Raw genomic sequence first — 19,517 nt, forward strand, 5'->3', positions numbered from 1 at the left:
GGACCCTCATTATGCTACCGTGAAAGTGTGGTGCTATTTTGAGCCTTGTTAGTGGTATAGAAATAGCGATTTCTTTTTACTTTAGAAATGTTGTTATAATCGACCTTGTTTGCAGTTGGAGGTGTCCCGACAGCAGTTTTACAGACATGTCTTTAACAATGGTGGCCTATGGGGAAAATCCTGTCTGGGTCGCAGAGACATTTTTCATTGCAATACTGCGAGTGGCCACTGGACAAAATCTGTGGAGTGGCTGAGCACTGTATGTGGGGCTGAGGAAAACACGTGCACAGCCAGCACATGACAGTTTTACTGCAGATCATGTGTAGGCAGCTAGACCCTTGTGTTGTCTTCCCGTTGACCATGCAACGTTTTGTTTTTCTGGGTCAAAATTTTAAATAAAAAAAAAAAGTTCAACGTTTCACACTTTTGTGACTTTTCACCTTGTTTTCGTCACTTTTCCCAACGTTTTTTTTTTCTCACTTTTTCCAATGTCTTTGTCGATTTAGTCTGCGCTTTTTTGAAGTTTTTGTTGTTGTTTTTTCAATTCTATCAATTGTTTTCTTCGAATGCTATAAAATTGGATAAAACACCCTAATTCAATGAAAGTAGGTAACTGATCATTTATTTAACTTGTGAAGGGCGTTGTATCCATCCACGTTATTTTTTTTGACCATTTGGTTGAAGGAAACAATAACGTCAAATTTGACCCGAGGACAACAGGAGGGTCAAGATGACAAAAATGCTATCGGTTGCACCAACAATCTCGTATTGTAAGGTCCAATATGAGCATTGCCGCCCCAGGGGCCACTAACATTAACTTGCTTTACAGACGCCCAGTGAGGACTCACCACGGTGCAGTTACTGGATGCAGATATACACTTCCTGTCCTCACACCACTGACAGCCCCGTGTGTTGGCGGTGCAGCTGGCACAGTCTGAGAACCGGAAACACTGCTCATCTGTGCTGTCTGGAGGAGGGCAGGGCACAACAAACACCACGCACACACACGCATAATTAATGCTGTTCCTTCTTCTTCAGAGTTTAGGGAGTGAATCAAGGCACGATTTAGGAATTGAAGAATAAATGTTAACTGGAGGAGGTGCTTGAGTAGTCTTAGGCAAAAGAAGATGTGGAGTTAACCTGTCAGTAACAGACATTATGTTATCATTCAACATTGCATATCAGAAAAACAATCCCCCCTTTTAATGCTCTTCAGTTTGCAGCTGTCATAGTAAACTCTCCGACAAGTCAAACGTTTCATTCAAGACTGATACATCAGCTGGGAATTCAGTTCTAATTAGAAGATCAATTGCCACTAATCGTAATCACTAATCACAATCATCGGTGGACTTTAAATAAGTCACTTGTGATTGTGTCAAGATAGTCATCGCAGTAAACAGTCAGAGTCAGTTGGCATCAGTCTGAAAAGCATGAGTAGCACTGGAATGTCCATCCTGCACTTTTTTTAAAATATCTGGTGTATGTCAGGAACTTGCATACAGACTCATGTGGTGGCCATGTGCAAGCAAGTGATGCTTTCATGAAATGTAAACGAGTATGTAATGACGATGTTTGGATGTGATTAGAAAGGCATTTACACATGGCAGTTATCTTATTATGCAGCTGTATCTCACTCTGGACATTTACGCATGCTGTGCTGCCATTTCTACTGTAGAATAAACATGCATGTGAGACTAAAGCAGAGGCTGAGCACTGATCTGGGACATGTTAATCAGCCAGACTTCCATCATGCTTCTGAAGGACCATGCCTGTGTTTTTTTTGGTTTGTTTGTTTTGTTCCTTAACTACAAATCTCCATTTCACATTTTTTTGGCAGCCATTTATCAACCATTTTCATACAGTTTTAGATTATTGAATGCATTTTTCCACTGTTCCCGTCGGCCATTTGTTTCTGATGTGATTAATTTCCATAAAGCATGAAAATCAACAGACTACAGTTGATTCTGGGTACATTTTGTTTGTGCTTTGAGCAGTTGGGGGTTCGGTGCCTTGATAGTAGAGTTTAGATTCTCTGCCCGAGCCCGAGTCCGAACTTTTCCGCCGCTATCCTCAGGCCGGGCCAGGCCGGGACGGGCCCTTGATCAAGCATTTGTGTTTTTTTAATCATTACTTTATTAGCCTAATTGTGGGGGGAGAAAGCTCTGCCTCTCCAGCTTCTCCCGTAGCTCTGTCCTGCACTGACTTGAGTGTGACGTAAACTGTGCTACATCGTGTCTCCCCCATCTGTAGCACTGTCTTCGATAATTGCGCAACCAGGCCAGATTGTTTCAGACATCTCACGTATTTTAGCAGCAGATATGGTCTCTCCTATCTCCGGCGCGTCGGCCAGTGCGTCAGCATGCAGACCGTTGTGAAGGACAGTATTAATTAGGTGATTGAGACAAGAAAGTCTCCTATATGGGTCCAGGGCTTTGATTATGTTGCTGCCTTGATCTGTTACCCACACTATTCGGCTGAGGGAGCTGGGGTCGAGGTTTTTTTTTTACGTTTCTTCATTCGGATCCATTCCATTCTGAATAAACAAACAACACAGTTTACATGCTTCGTCCTTGTTGTATTATTCATTAAGAAAATTCTAAACAGATTTCTGTAGTTCAAACAACTCAGAATTGTACTGAGAACGTCAGTTATAACGGCCCACGTATTAAAATATTGTCAGGTTTAAATCGGGCTCGGGCTCATAGTTACAATTAACGTGTCAGTCCCTGTTGACATGACAGGGAAAACGTTTAGGGAGAAAGAAAGAAAGAAAGAAAGTAACAAATAGCAAAGAATCAGCTGGAAAAACAGGACCCCAGTTTAACGTGCCAGTTCGCGCAGGGCAAAAAGGAGCAGGGATAATTTGCTCGGCTTCTTTTAGCTCCCAGGGTTTAAATCGGGCTCGGGCTCATAGTTACAATTAACGTGTCAGGCTCAATTCGGGTACAATCTAATCTTAACTTTACAGTGACCAGGAGGTGAACTAGCACCTCTTCAGCTACCATTCCACACTTCATACTTGGCCCATACAGGGACTTGAACCTGCAATCCTCCGGTTCTCACACTAAGTCCCTACAGACTGAGTTAATGCCACTTACTTTGTGCACAAAGGCAGTGTAACTGTTACTTCGCACGGCAGCTGGATTCTTGCGATATCACACAATCACACAAAAATCCATCTTGTCAGACTTCCAGTTATGTCTTAGTGTCACAGAACAGCAGCAAACAGAACCAATCAGCGTGCGGTAAGGAGCTACGGGCGTGGTTTGGGTGTGTGTGACAGCTGCGACGGATGTGATCGACAGATAGGTCATCCAACCACCTGCCAGGTATTTATTTTTAAAGTGCCTGCCCTTTTCCAAACAGTTTCCAATGATGGCTTCTCAGTTTGTTTTTCTGTTAACCAACCTTGGGCGCGTCGTCAGGTTACTTTAACTTTGGATTGATTTGAAAGGTCTGCCCTCGATTATCTTATATTGACTCGATGTTCACTGTTGTGGGTTATGATATAAAATGAATGTAAAGTATAGATGATTTGTAGTAAATGGGCTTAAACAAATAAAAAAAAAACTGGTGTGGTCCTTTAAAACTGTCAATCCAATCTGTACTATTGTTCTATTTAAAACTGACACTACAACCATTAGCGTGATTGCTTTTTATTTAAACGGGCAGTAAGCAGCCTGAAACAGAACACCTGGAAAAGCTACTGCATCTAAATCTGGCAAAGACAGATGACTCGGGGGAAGAGGATGAGGGATCGGACTGAACCTAATTACTTCAAAATGAGGTAATTGTTGCAGCATTGACCTTCTGTTCCCATAATTACGGTATGCAAACTAACATCAGAAGCCAAATCCTTCAGAATAATTATTATTCTCATGAAAAAAACTGCTCTTTTGGGAGCAACACTTGCAGTACATATGCAGTACATTTCAGGCGAAATATGTTGACATGACTGGGAAACTGTTTAGGGAGAAAGAAAGAAAGAAAGAAAGTAACAAATAGCAAAGAATCAGCTGGAAAAATAGGACCCCAGTGTAACGTACCAGTTCGCGCAGGGCAAAAAGGAGCAGGGATAATTTGCTCGGCTTCTTTTAGCTCCCAGGGGACACATCTACTTTTGACCCAATGGCAACGAAGGCCCGGCCCAGCAGCAGCACACAAAGCTGGGTTAGAAAAGGCCTGGCAGGACGGAGGGGTGTAGGCCAGCACATCGTTCAGAAGCAGGCCCGAAAATCCTCCAAAGATGTACATGGAGCTGAAGAAGATACAGAGAGGATTATATACAGAATCACAAGGGGCAACAGCTGTACACCTGTACAGACAGCTGTGGAAGGAAGCAGCATAGCAAAAGTTACAACGAGATAGTATTAGTCTTAAGGCAGTTACACACCAACCAGACGGCTGACCGTTGGCAGAAAAGGCAGTTGGACTGATCAGTCTCCCCGAGTTGGTCAAAAAAGTGCCTCAGAACACCAAAGCGACGAGACGTAATACGTCTCCATAACAGCAGGAATCTGTATTGTCGACCAAAAATAAAAACCGGCAGCTGATTGGACGAACGCGTCACGTGGGTCTGGTTTCTCCGGAAATTCAAAGACAGACTGTCATGGCGGCTCGTTCAGAATACGATCTCATATTGTACTAAAATAGTTCAAAACATTTTTGAACATTTTAAATAGGCCGTGCAGTTGCTCAATCTGTCTTCATTTCAGATCAACAAAGGTCAGTTTAAAAGATTTTTGTCCGATTTTGAGAGGCTTAGTCACGCTCATTCCGCTCCCCGTTTCCGGGTGAGTCCCGACTGCCCTGTCTCCAACTGAACACGTCAGGTCGGCCAAAATGAACGGATGACGGCACGGAACACACCGAACAGACTCGAGTCACCGACCTCGCCAGACTGTCGATTATCGGCCCGATGTTTAGCTGCCCTTAGAGAGACAAGAAATGCCTGCAGAGATGAAGAAATGTTAAGACAGCAGGAGAACCTTTCAAACATAAAGCTGAACTTTCGGTTTGGGGAGAGAGATTAAAAAAAATCAAGCTGGCCTTTTTCAAGTTCAAAGCTGGCATTTCTGTGCTCAAAGCTGACTTTCTGGTGAGTAAATGATGTTAAAGGGTCAGGCCATTATTTCTGAGTTCAGCAATAAGTCGCTCTGCATCGTGATGGAATCATCAAATTGAACCTGCTTGTTAAATGCTGTACCGTTTGATTCTAAGGGACTGATGTTTAAGAAAATAGATCCGTTACCAGACTACATTGTAGAAGCTCTGAGAAACCTTTGTGATGTCAGATCATCTGCAATCGGCCAGTTTTTCATGAGGTTAAGAAAGTCATTGCCTGAGGACTGCAGGGTGCTGACAGCTATTTCCTTATTTTGCTCTGTCAAACAGTCTCACACAGGTCTTTTTTGCTTTGTAAGCAGCAGTGTGAATGGCTTGCAGGCTGAAAATACAGCAATTCAAAAACCACATCCAAATGCTTTTAGAAACCACAGCACCAGGATGGAAGAAGTGGATTCACCAACTTTTCTGTGTAAATGAAACTAGCAAAATACAGAGATACAGACTCAAAACACGGGAAAAGGTATTAATAGAGCTCTCGAGGTACTAAAGACAAATGCATAGTGCATATGTACACGGTTTCTATAGAAGGTGTGAAGAAAGTTACTGGGAGACTGAAGCGAGGGAAACATCCACGTATAGACGAGAAGAGGTGAGGTGGCAGGGACACAGCCCAAGTTTCTAAACAGAGAAGTCAGCAGAGTGAGAAGTCACAAGAGAAGTGTAAACTGGAACTAAATATAACATGGAGATAAAGAGATCAATCTATCAACAATCCACACGACCTGTGGAAGGGAAAAGCTGAGAAGAAAGTCAAGCGAGACTCTCGGTGCTTCCAAAACGTAGAGGACACTGCAGGAAGACATCAAGGAAATGTAACAATGTGCAGGAATAATGCATCATGAATACATGGGTTGTATTTGCATATATATAATTGAGTAGTTTAGTGGATTATTTACCAGATTTACCCAGATTTGAGCATCAGTGTTAGCAAATACACTGCTAAAAATGTCCTTAGGCAAGGCAATACCTAAGGCAATCTCTAGAAAATTCAGACGTGCAGGTATTCTATACAGGGGAGCGGTGTTTCCCACATGGAGTTTGGCAGTAATGATGAACTACGTAAGGAGGGAACTCACCCGTTGCTAACCACTGCAGAATGTCCAAAGCGGCTGGCGTCCCGGTGCAGCCGAGGTCTGGGGAGGACAGTCCACTTATCACAAGCTGAAGAGAAGCACACACACATACACACAATGTTTTAACTTTGTGTGTTTTAGAGCTGCAAAGATTACTCAATTGGTTGTCAACTATTGCAGTAGGTAAGCCTTATAAAACTAACTTTCTGTCATATTTGCTGAAACTGACCCTATGTTCCAGTAGAACTAAATGAAAAAAAATCCGGCTCCTCTGGCACCACCTACAGCCTGTCGTGCGATTTGCAAAAATCCACAGCTGTGTGGCGTGTCCGTTTTTATTTCGGCTCCCATGTTAACAGGTTAGAGCTTGCACACTGCCTGCGTGACACGCACGTCTCAGTTGTTATAGATATATAATAGAATAGGAAAAGATGCAGCCAGTGTGTGGCTGGCCTTAGAGGCGAGGGGGTGTCTAACTGCATGTCAATCACTGCTCATGTATAAGCATTTATTCTCCCTTGTGGGGGGAGGGGCTTAGGAGAGCGTTTTGGGCTTAAGCAGAAAGGGGGGAGGGACTGAGAAGTTGTTGATGTTCAAATCTTTTGGCTAAGTCCTGGATCTTCACAATCCTACTTACAGCACCTTTAAATGAATCGCCAGCTACTTTGATAATAAATTGGTTTGAGTCATTTTTTATGCAAAAAGTAAAACATTCTCTGATTCCAGCTTCTTCAATGTGACTATTTTCTAGTTTCTAGTTTCTTCACTCCTCTGTGACAGTAAACTGAACATCTTTGAGTTGTGGCCAAAACAAGACATTTGAGGACATCATGTTCATTTTTCACCATTTTCTGACATTTTAGAGACTAAACAGCTAATCGATTAACGGAGAAAATAATCAACAGATTAACTGACAATGAAAATAAGCATTAGTTGCAGCCCTTGGGTGTTTGTGAGTCTAAAGTAAGAAGAAACAGCGAGAAAGAGGATTGCATGCAGCTTCCCTGACTGCAAAATGCTTTAGTTTGCCACCTTTTCATTCCGTAAGTAATAATGCACTCTGAGGTGTTCTAATATAAGAAAATAACTGAAAAAGCACAGGTGAGTCTGTGATTTGAGGTTCATTGACTAAGACTGTACCATGGCAACTGACCACATAAATTAAAACAAGTGTACTATTGTCTAAAATATCATTGTACACTGTAGCATTACAATTTTCCATAACTGTAACCAATGAAAAACAACACCAGACGAAAAATATACAAATGCCATTTGATATTTTTTACGTCTTATTTTGGCATGAAACGGGAAGTCTGAATAGAGTGACGAGACACATCATTCCTCCATCTCTCAGTTATTGCTTGTGAGAAGAAGGAACAGAGGAGGATAACCCACAATTCAACCTCCTCCCTTAACTTCATCCCAAGGAATAAGAACTCATTATCCTAACCTTTTCAAAATAAATGATGGTGATATGGAGAAGATAGCGCCGATAATCTGGGAGATGACTTCATAAAACACTTCATTCTACCAAATATCCCCATAAAGCACATCTCTCTCTCTCTCTCTCTCTCTCTCTCTCTCTCTCTCTCTCTCTAGTTATCACTGAAGCTATCAGCTCTGAGTATTTTACTATTTGGATTTTACAACTCTCTGATGTTTTAATGACCCCTACGTGTTCCCATTATATTCATACGGAAATTACTGTGTGTGTGTGTATGTGTGTGTGTGTCTGTGGTGTGTTGGTGTAAATGTGCCATTTAGCCAGATGAGCCTTCCCTGAACGTAAACGGAGAGCTGGGAAAGTTGGGGACTCGGGTATGCCAGGTTGCTAACGACCTCGTTAAGCGGTGTGCTAATTGGTAGCGCTTGTTTAAGAGCGAGGGATGCGGCAGAGAACATGGTGAGGGGGGGGAGGGTATCATTCTAATCAGCGCCAGAGCAATGGATTCATCACTAGCAGAGGTTAAAGGTCAGTTGTATAAACATGCCAACTAGAGTGACGCTAGTTTCACTTTGCCAGACCATCCACACGCTGTGGAGCAGAGGAGGTTCTGGCTAGTCCACAAAGCATTCCAGGATGGGAGAAAAATGTGCTCTGGTTTATTAGCATTTCTTTAAACCAATCACAATCGTCATGGGCGGTGCTAAGCTCCACACGGAGCCGCTGCAAAATGGCCTCAGGAAGGAACTTGTTTTGGTGGAAAGTGTACGTTCAAATTTGTTTTAGTTGGGCGAGAAAAAAACTTAGATTGGACAGATAGTCTAGCTAGCTGTCTGGATTTACCTTGCAGGGATAGTCCTCATAAATCGACCAGAGTTTAGAATTCCAACACAGAGAAAGCGGAAGGAAACTGACATCGGCGAAAAGACATTTCCTGCGTCACTGGAGCAATCCTGGAAGTGGAACGCCGAGGATATAGACTAGAGTGGCGCTGATACAATCAAGCAGAAGTGAAGCTAGGGCATTTGTTCCCTCAGTACAGCTTTTCAGGCTGTGCTTTGCTAGGCCTGCAATGCATTCTCATGTATGATATTGCACAAAAATGTACGGACAACAATTTGTATGATATCCTACGAAATGATAGCGACCGCCGGCCTGTCACTTGAGGACAGGTCACATGACAGTCAAAGCCGAGAAAATGTTACTGTGAGCTGTGTACAGGGTAGCGTTTCAGCGGACGTTACAGTTGAGTTTAGCTACCAAAAGGTGACAGTCCTGCTGGGACAACAGTTACGTTTAGGCACCAAAACGACTAGTTAGGATTTGAAAAAATATTGTAGTTTGGGTTAAAACACCGGTCTCATTAAGTAGTAATCCAAGGACACGAACACCCGTTTTCTTGGTGAAAGTCTTGTGTTTTCTCCTTATCTTTTCTCATGGAACACGAACTCCACTCCATTGGTGGAAAGCCCTGTGTTTTAGGCCCCATCTATCCACCCCGACCTACCTACTTAGATCTTCACGCTCTTATACAGCAGCACTTAATGTTGTACTCTAAAAATTAGAAGATAACAAAACGTTTTTAGACATTTGTTTTGAGACTGATGTAATATGTAATTTATACTGAAGAGAACCAGGCTTCAAAAGTTGACAATCATAACACATGTTGGATACTGTAACAAGGTTCTGAAGAAGGTAAGCTTAAACAACCTACCAGACAGCTCAGTCTGGAGATTTAAATGTCATACCCTATTTGGAATCTATTTCTATACCTAGTTTTGTCAGCTGTACTTTAATATAACCTGCAAGGCCCTGTTTCACATTCTCACCTCTGCTTAGGTGTGCTGCTGTGTGACAAATACAATCAACATGGAGAATGTGGTGTTAAAATGCTTTAAATATTTTTTACTTCTGGCACTTATTGGCAGTATTTAAATTAATAAATTTAAATACTGCTGGGAAGTCACACAACGCTGTTCTTTTCCTTAAAATCAGCCCCAGTTGTCTTAACTGTGGAGGCAGGGCTGCTGACTGGCTATCCTCTTTTTAGAGTTTAGTTTTATAAGTATTTATTTTCACAGTATTATTATTTAAATGTAATGTTTTCTTTTGAATGCTACTATTCTGTGGTGTTTGGCGCCATACCAGTAATAAGTTACGTTGGTAATATTGAGGATAGGGAGATTTTAAATAGTCAGAGGAAGGTTTTATGTTCTATATTTGATAACTATATATTGGTAACTTTCTACATAACAATCATTCTTTTTAAGGGTTTTCAGTCAAGGATGTAGAGAGCATCATAGCACAGAGACCACACTGGTGAAAATTATGAATGACCTTCTAATTGCTTCAGACAAAGGACATGTCTCTGTATTTGTCTTATTAGATCTGAGTGCTAAATTCAACATTATTCACCATAAAATCATATTACAGGGACCTTTTTTGGCAATGAAAGAAACCACACTAAGCTGGTTTAAGTACTTCTCATCAGACCGATCTCAATTTGTTAACAATAAATCCTCCATGCATGCTATAGTCATGGTGTTCTTACACCATGCTGCTTACTCTAGGCAATATTATTAGGAAACTCTCCATAAATGTTTGCTGTTATGCAGATGACATTCAATTGTATCTATCACTAAATCCAAAAGAATCTTGAATCTCTTGCTTTCCTTAAATTGTAACATGATCCCTTTAAACATTTATTTAGCATAGACACACCATTTCACAATGATGTTGTTTTCATGAGCAATTGTTAAAGAAGTGAATCATTTTCAGTGTAACATTGAATATATTGCAGAATCATCCAATATTAACATTATGTCTGATAATAGGGTTACATGCCCTGCATTTCAGTAAAATGTGTTTACTTTGACAGAATAAAGCTGGTAGGTCTGATTAGAATGAAGCTGTGGTACTTCGAGACTGCACATAATGCAGCAATGCAGAGTTTGTGCTTGTTAAATGTTTGCATGTCACATACTGTTTGTTATATTAAAAAAGAATTTGCGGCTTCTGATTCATTTATATGAATCAAGAACCACAACACCTGACCTCCATCCACAGCTATACACTTGTACCTCTAAATAAAAAGTAGCTTCTGATTTCATCTTCTGGCCGTACAGGTCACACACACCCAACTGCCCTTAGATTGAAGCTGCCAAATTGTTCGCCAAAGAACTGCAGGCTCAACAGATACGTATCAGCCACCATCCACACAGACACACACATCAACACAGATTTTAATTTCCTCTCAGGATATGAGAAAATGTTAATACAGTTTAATGCAATAATGTTAATAATGCATGATGGGGCAGAGAGAGAAATCATGAGACCGGATCGAAGCAGGCAGGCGGGCTGGGCTGATTGACAGTTTGATCTGATCTGCACTAATGGAAGACTTTATGGAGAAGGGCGGGAGGAGGAGGAGGTTTGAATGGCAGCCACTGTTTGCTCCTCCAATATATCATGGCTCCGAACGTCTTCCAAACAGGCTTCCAGCCTGCTCTGGGCTTTTCAGTTGGCTGTGCCATGCGTGCAGCAGACAGTGTGTGGTGGATGTGTGCCTGTGATGTGTCAAGTTGCAGAGGACCACGTTTTTAATCAGAGTTCATTTCCCCCCCCAAATCTAATTAGAAGTGTGAGAGTGGCAGGGTTGAGGGGAGGATGGGAGAGCTGGAGGGTGAGAGGAAGAATTAAATCCAAATGAAAAGTGCCTTCCACGTCAAACCTGAATCTACAGCAGAAGAGCAGGAGAAGCTAATAACGCTGCGTCGCCCCTCCAAGGTTAGCGCGGCAAAACAAAATTAGTGCTCGAAAACCTCTCCACTCGCAGTGAGTGCGGAGGCAGGGACTGGAGTAACGGAAGAGTAAATAAAGGGATGGAGAGAAGTGACTTCCACAGGTGGAACTAATTCATTATCTCCTAAATAGAGAAAGGAGAAGAAATGAAAGTAAGACAAAGAGAAGGAGAGGAGGCAAGAAGCGAGGAGAGGAGAAGAAAAGTAAGGAGGGGACAGAAGGATAGGAAAGCAGGATGATGAGAGATGAGAGGTGAGAAAAGGAGAAGAGAGGAGAGGAAGGAAAAGGGAAAACGGTGGAGATGAGGGGGACAAAACGAAAAGGAAAAAAGAAGAGGAGAGGAGACAATAAGTGAGAAGATGAAAGGAAACATATAAGCAGGGGAACAAAGAAAAAGAAGCTGAGCTGAGCTACTGACAAACTACAGACTGGTGTGGTTATAATGCTCCGGCACTGCCAGAAATTCCACCGGATGCGTGTGTTTTTGGCCGATGTCCGTTTCCTTCCGCTTTCTTTGTGTTGGAATTTTAAACCCCGGAGGATTTGTGAGGACTATGGTTAACTGCTCCTCAGATCTCTGCAGGGTAAATCCAGACAGCTAGCTAGACTATCTGTCCAGTCTGAGTTTTCTGTTGCACAACTAAAACAACTTTTGAACGTACACATCTTCCACCAAAACAAGTTCCTTCCTGAGGCTATTTTGCAGAGGCGCCGTCGCTCCGTGGCAATGCGAGACTATAATGCTACTAACACACTGCTGAACTTTCTCAAGAAAAAAAGGAGGGAGTGACTGAGAATGCACTTAACACTGCCAGATGTTAATCACACATCAGTGGCCCCTTGGCGGGAACATGGCTGCCACAGAGACGGAAGTGATTCCATAGGGAGGTACCACGCGCTGACAAATGACGTTGCCCTATTGACTGGGCTGTCAGATTGGAAGATGCATACAGTATGTGTCATTCCAGAGTGCAGTTACCAACAATGTGTTTTGTACTTGTTGGTATAGCTAACTGTGTAAAAAGGTTCATTTTTATATATATATATACACAAACAAGTATCAGAATTAACCCTTGTGTTGTCCTTCGGTCATATTTTACCAGTTTTCAACGTTTTTTTTTTTATTTAAACAAATATGGGTTTCTTTCAACCAAACTGCCCAAAAGTGACAATGATGCATGGATGTACGGTGAATGGTTTCCATACAACGTGCATCCGTTCTTTGCAGGTAACATCAATGATTACTATCATTGAATTTTGGGTGTTTTATTCAATTTTATAGCATTTGAAAAACATTTTTAAATGGTTTCAAACACCATGCCGACTAAACTTTGACATAAACTAGTCTGTGATCCACCCAACATCCTCTGATCTTAACTATTAGTCAAAATAATTCATAAGTTCAGCTTTTTTTTATAACTAAAAAATGAGGTACAATGTCATATAAATTAGGTTAATTGACCATTAATTAAAAAAATAAAGTTTGGACAAAAACCTCGTAAAAAGTAATAAGTTCATTTCCTTTTTTTAACCCGGACGGATAACAAGTTCATGGTCGACAGGGAAAAAACACACAGGGTTTCAAAAGCTCGTACACAAAACTAACATATACAAATTAGAGCCAGACCGATATTATCGGCCGATATTTGGCATCGGTATTGGCATTTATCATGGCCAATAAATGAATATTTAAAAAATAATATAAAAATGGTAGAAACACCCTTCAACCATGTTCTCAGTGTTGGCGTTGCATAGTTTGTCCACCAGAGGGCTCTCTACAACCTGTTGGCAACTCTTTGATTATTTTTTTTATTATTATTATTATTATTATTATTATTATTATTATTGTGTTTTTGTTCAAAGAACTTCAAGTTTTTATATCTTAAGTTTGTATTTTTATACATTTTATTTATCAGAACTTTAATATATGTTGCTGTTCCTCTGTTCTGTTGTGACAATAAAACAAACAAGTTTATTTAAAACATTATTTTAGTGAGGACTACAAATAACTAATGTTAGGGAAAAAAATATGTTTGGTTACGCGTGTCTGGATTTAGTTTTTAAAATATATATTGGCCTATATATAGGAATTTCGGATTTTTAAATCACCAAATATTTGTATCGATATCAGCCTTAAAAATCCTTTATCGGTCGGGCTCTAATACAAATCATTTTTGCAGGAGTGCGTTTCCAGTTCAGACTGTGAATTTGCCCTAAATGTCTCCTGCTACCTCCCTTCGCCTACTTTCCCTGTCTTTTCTCTCCCTCCTGTGTCTCTGCGGTGCGATAAAGAGGTGGGCTAGCGGACAATAAAGTTGTGCAGATCGGCAGACAAGAGCGGTAATGAATAAATGATGATATTCTGTATTTGTGCAGAGTTGAGGGACATGTAAATACACACATTTATTACGATTGTTGATGGGATGGGAAGCAAAGCGCAGCATTCAACACTGTTGTTCCCAACTTCTCTAAGACAGGGACGCTCTGTAAACAAATGCATTATTGCTTATTAACTTTGATTTTGCCTTTTATTCACAAGCTTATTACCTGCTTTATCCTGGCATACCTTTATTGTTTTCAGGTAATTCTCTTCCACAGTAGTCCGTGCTTCCTTTTCTCTCCCTAAATCCCTCCTTCATTAACTCTTTATTTCTCTCCCGCTCTGTGTATATCCCTCTCTCCTTCCTTAATGCCGTGCGCTCTTATTTCTTCTTATTGCTTCTAAGCATTCATTGCTTTATCTCACCATATCCCCCTCTGGTGTTTTTCTATAATATCATTTACAGCAGATTGTGATTTGGCTTTTTTTTTTGCAGCTTTCAACCACATCCCAAGATCTTCTTCAGCCGATGGAGTTTTCTCACTTAACATGAGATAGTTCAGCACATCGTCTACACGACTGAAAGCTCCATAAAAAGCTAGCTAGTGGACCTCGAGTGTAGATTTCTTCTTCACCCTAACATATACCCATAAAGTACAATTCATTTGAAACAGAATCGCGAGTTAAAAGGTTCAGTTAAAAAGTTAAAGAAAGTTAAATACAAGAATGGTGAAAATGCTACGCTATGCTACATATTTGCCATTCTATACAAGTTAGGATAAAAAAAAAATATGTTGCATATTTCTATATTTGCACATTTTGCTCGGTCGGTTGGGTTGGTGATAGTCTATATCCTCGACATTCCACTTCCGGGATTGCTCTGGTGCCGCAGGAAATTCCGCCGGATGCGTGTATTCTCGCCGATATCCGTTACCTTCTGCTTTCTTTGTGTTGTAATTTTAAACTCTGGTGGATTTCTGAGGACTGTGGTTAACTGCTCCTCAGATCTCTGCAGGGTAAATCCAGACAGCTAGCCTGACTATCTGTTCAACCTGAGCTTTCTGTTACACGACTAAAACTACTTTTGAACGTACACGTTCCACCAAAACAAGTTCCTTCCAGAGGCTATTTAGCAGAGGCGCCGTGGCTCTGCTCAGCGCTTAGCACCGCCTAAGACGATTGTGATTGGTTTAAAGAAATGCCAATAAACCAGAGCACGTTTTACTCCCATTCCGGAATGCTGTGAGGACTAGCCAGAAGGTCTGGCAATGCGAGACTATGTGAAAACTAACCTTTAGCTGGGATGCAAATTAATCAAATTACTTTCAAAATCACTCTGTTGATCAACACAAATCAGGTCTGGCAGTGGGAGACAGGTTGGTGAGGAGAGGGATGGCCTCCGGGAAAAAACTGTTCAGGTGTCTGTTGGCAACTTCACCATAATGTTCCAAGGACATGGCAACTTCACTCACTGAGCTCCTGCTAAACCTCCTGCCTCCACTCTCTATGCTTCTCTCTGTCCTCCTCCATCTTTATTTCCCACTCTGCACCATACGGCACCTTTCTCCATGTGTATACATCCATCTTTGTCTTTTTTTTTCCATCCTTCTGTCGTCATTCTTGTTAATCTCTATGCTCCCTGTTGTTTCTCTTCTGTGAATAGACGCTGTAATCCTTCCTTCTCCTCTCCCAAAGCTCACTTCCATTCTTCCATTTCTCCGTCCCCGTCGAGGGTCGGAAACATCCTCATGCCATCTGGTCTATGGTGCGACTGGGTAGCCTGTAATGGGATTCTTAATCATCCACACTCTCGACCTATCCTGCAGCCTCTTTGAACAAACTCCTGTTTACTCCCTCGCAGACTGTTCTTCTTTTAGATTATTTTGTGTCGTTATTTTTTTGGCTCGGTGACTGAAAGCTTTTTCTCTTCCTTTGACCCTCTCTTCATATAGTATGCACCACTGCTGCTGCTGCACTATTCTGATTCACACCAGCAAATCACTAGTACAAACACATTTGTATGTATGTATGTGTGTTTCTGCAACACATTCTCATCAGGGCTTTTAGGAAGTTTGGTTAAACTGTATTCCACACTAGGAAGGTTAAACTTCGCAATGAATCCGCGGCTTGCATGAATGCCAAGTCCAAAAGTAGGGGTGGTCCGTTACACTGCTGTAGGCTATATTATTATTAATATTTTGTGCGCATTTTAGCCTTTAATAGACAGGACAGCGGGGAGAGAGAGGGGAAAAACATGCAGCAAGTGGCTACAGGTCGGACTCAAACCCTGAGCTGCTGCAATGAGGACTAAGCCTCTGTAAATGGGCGCCTACTGTAGGCTATATTAAACATCACTGACAATGTATTAATCAATAAAATGTGGGCTGTCTTAAAATAGTAAACATTACACTTCATAACATTTTGTATTTATAACACTATTGTATTATTGTACAAATTAGCTATTAATTAACAGTAATAGTAGTTACCTTGTGTAAGTCACTCCTACATTTTTCAACTTGGGAGCAAAACGTGCTCCAAAAAAAGTTAACATAAAGCCCTGTTCATGTTAATTAAACAAACTGGACTGCCCATGGTCCCGGATGCGAAAGCCCCCCTTACCGCACTATATTTTTAGATTTCCCTGCCAACAGAAGATTGTGTTTTCCTTGACATAAATAAAGAAGTTTTTACCATAAATTGGTGCCTAAAAATGTATCAAAATGCAGGAAATTAAGGTCTTTGATGCTCAAAATTTCCTGGGGGAAGACCCCCAGACACCCCGCTTAATATGTGTCCCGTGCACGTGACCGCCAGTCAAATGACAGTTAAGTTTAGCGGACTTTACAGTCAAATATGCAAAAAAAAAGGTTACTGTGAGGCAGGTACATGGCTTTTTACTTTTCGTAGCTACTGTATATGTACGAATTGTTCATGAGAGCCTCGTTTCTGTGTGCAAGAAACTGTGAATGACTAATAAGAGCAAATAAAATCATGAGGGTCATCATGAGAAGAAGATTGGCCTAGCAGGGTGTTTGTGTGTGTAATGGCTCCTCAATTATTATCACATCCACATACCGTATGTGGAGTATTAAATATAATATAATGCAATAATTAGGAACCGAAACCTAATCATGTTTTAAACACATTGTGGTTCATCTGTGAGGAATAAGGGTCTTAGGATGGTACTCCATTGCATGTTTTCTTCTCAAGCCTTAAAAAAAAACTGTATTCATTGAAATATTTGAATGAACACGACATCCGCTGGGTTACTCTTCCCCAGTCATGTTTGGGTGTAAGGAAGGAGTTGGCAACTTGTATTAGTTCCATCTGCTGCAAGATATACTGTAGTACCAGCCACGGCGGATGTGTGTGTGATTATTTAGGACTTGTTCTTACCTATATCGTACGCCAGGAAGTCAGCTGAGAAGCACTTGGCTCCGTTACTTAGTGACGTGTCATTGTGAGTGTTTCCCCCGAAAACCAGCACCGTGCCGCTCAGAAGCACCGCAGAGTGGAGGTACCGCGCTACGCCACTCTCCCCGATGATCAGCCTGCGTGCACACACAGACACACACACACACACACGCACACACACACACACACACACACACACAAACAGAGAAAAGAGTGCACTTCAGCATGCGATGTGAGACATATTAGGAAAGTGTTAATTTGTCAGTAATGTGAGTGTGTGTGCGTGTGCGTGTGTGTGTGTGTGTGTGTGTGTGTGTGTGTGTGTGTGTGTGTGTGTGTGTGTCCACGGTGCCATGTTATTGATGGCGTCTGTCTGGGTGTGTGATCTGGCCTGTGGTGACTGCCCTTCATACCAACTGTTCTTTCATGACACACACACACACACACACACACACAGGAGCATCAAATGAACTCGTCGAATCAGACGAGTCAATTATCTCTTTTAGTGCGTTATGCCCCTTAAGGAGCAATATGGACCCTGATCCCAGACCAGTTGGGAACCACTGACATACAGATGTCATGTACAGGACTCCACCCTGCCCTGGTAGACTTTGCCAGGGGCGTTCTGCTGACAGAGAAGAAGAGATGGTCTTTACATTAGGCTGTAGCTGTGTAGAATAACTGGAATACCCACACATGTTTCCGTCTGGGAATTTTCAAAAGACCACCAGCTAAAGTGACACCTGACTCCGAACACAAATTCCATCTGGAAAGTGAGAGCCGCGGAGAGACAGCAGGTTGCGTGTGTGTGCACATGTGAGCATATGCTGGTGTATGTGTGTGACTGATGGAGCCGAGTGTCCTCTTTCACCCATCCATCTGCCTGGGGTCAGCTGAGGTCAGACCTGTCGGATCCTTCCACTCTCACCCTCCTCGGCTCTTTCTGACTCAAGCACATCTTCTATCTTTGCACGGTTGCATTACATAACACTGCATGAAACATTGTTTTATTCAAGTTTTGATTAACTGATAGTCTGCTCACTTGGCTCCTCTGTAAAAGTAAGACTGGTACATTACATTACATACACACAATTACATAGTGCACTCATTCTCAAACTGTGGTACAAGTACCACTGGTGGTATGCGAGCTCCCTCTAGTGGTACGCGGATGGAATCTCTGATCTAGTATTTAAAAAGAAAAATGAAATATATTCATTTAAAAACAATACTTCAGAATACTACAATGTTTCCAATAATAATACTTAAACTATGATCAGTTAAAAGAACATTTAAAATGTTTGTTTAAGTGAAATACATTTTGTTTCGATATCAGCTTGCTAACGTTAAATAGTTACGTTTAAGGTGCATACAACCATAGTTAGATACGAGCTGTGATGCAAGATAGCAAGCAGAGGTAAAATTAATGGTTCAAAAACACTGCAATCGTGGCTCTAAACAGGAACTATTAGGAAGAGGCGTGTGGATGAGGAGGAGACTATATATATATATATATATATATATATATATATATATATATATATATATAGAAATATATTCAAAAGGTAGGCTGTGTCTCAAACCACGTACTTGCACACTTCAAACACTTAGTTTTAAGTATATGGTGTAGATAACGCAAAAAGTCAGTGCACTGAAAGTACCGGGATGACCCTGAAGTACTGGGATACAAAGCCGAAGGGAGCCCTTGACCGGCAGCTGATTGGACGAACGTGTCACGTGGGTCTGGTTGCTGGTCATGGCAGCTCGGCCGGAATACGATATTGTATTTTACGAAAAAAGTTCACCGAAATGTGTTTCTGAAAAACTTTTAAGCGAGAAATAGGCCATGCAGTTGCTTAATCTGTCTGTTTTTTTGATCGACAAATGTCAGTTTAAAAGATTTTCATCAGATTTTGAGAGGTGGCGAGTCGAGCAACCGCTACTCACTTGCATACAGGAAAGCCCGTATTTTTGGCGGGCTGGAAAATCGCGTGTGTTGCGTTCGTCACGTTTGTGTTGCTCATCCCGCTCCTTATTTACGGACAATACTAACCATCGAAAGTGGGCACTACGGCAGTTAGTGGTCAGTGCACGTTAGCGGTGTACTGACAGAAGTATGCGGAATGAGACAGCCGTAGTCTTGCATTGCCAGACCTTCCTCCACAGCGCTGCAGAGGAAGGTCTGGCTAGTCTACACAGCATTCCGGGATCAGAGAAAAACCTGCTGTGGTTTATTGGCATTTCTTTAAACCAATCACAGTCGTCTTGGACGGCGCCTCAGCAAAACAGCCTCGGGAAGGAACTTGTTTTGGTGGAACATGTGTACGTTCAAAAGTTGTTT

At 41.6% G+C, this 19,517-nt stretch overlaps 1 protein-coding gene across 1 annotated transcript in view; it reads right to left on the reverse strand.

The window, feature by feature from the left end:
• LOC144532834 (attractin-like protein 1) overlaps positions 1-19,517 on the reverse strand; it is a 287,336-nt gene that overhangs the window by 209,548 nt on the left and 58,271 nt on the right. The window contains exons 10-13 of the mRNA XM_078273772.1: positions 17,162-17,316; positions 6,204-6,288; positions 4,047-4,258; positions 849-967 (exon numbers count right to left, since the gene is read on the reverse strand). Of these exons, the coding sequence (XP_078129898.1) occupies positions 849-967; positions 4,047-4,258; positions 6,204-6,288; positions 17,162-17,316 (571 nt within the window). The remainder of the gene's footprint in view (positions 1-848; positions 968-4,046; positions 4,259-6,203; positions 6,289-17,161; positions 17,317-19,517) is intronic.

Source organism: Sander vitreus, chromosome 17 (assembly GCF_031162955.1).
Source record: "Sander vitreus isolate 19-12246 chromosome 17, sanVit1, whole genome shotgun sequence".
Lineage (NCBI taxonomy): Eukaryota > Metazoa > Chordata > Actinopteri > Perciformes > Percidae > Sander > Sander vitreus.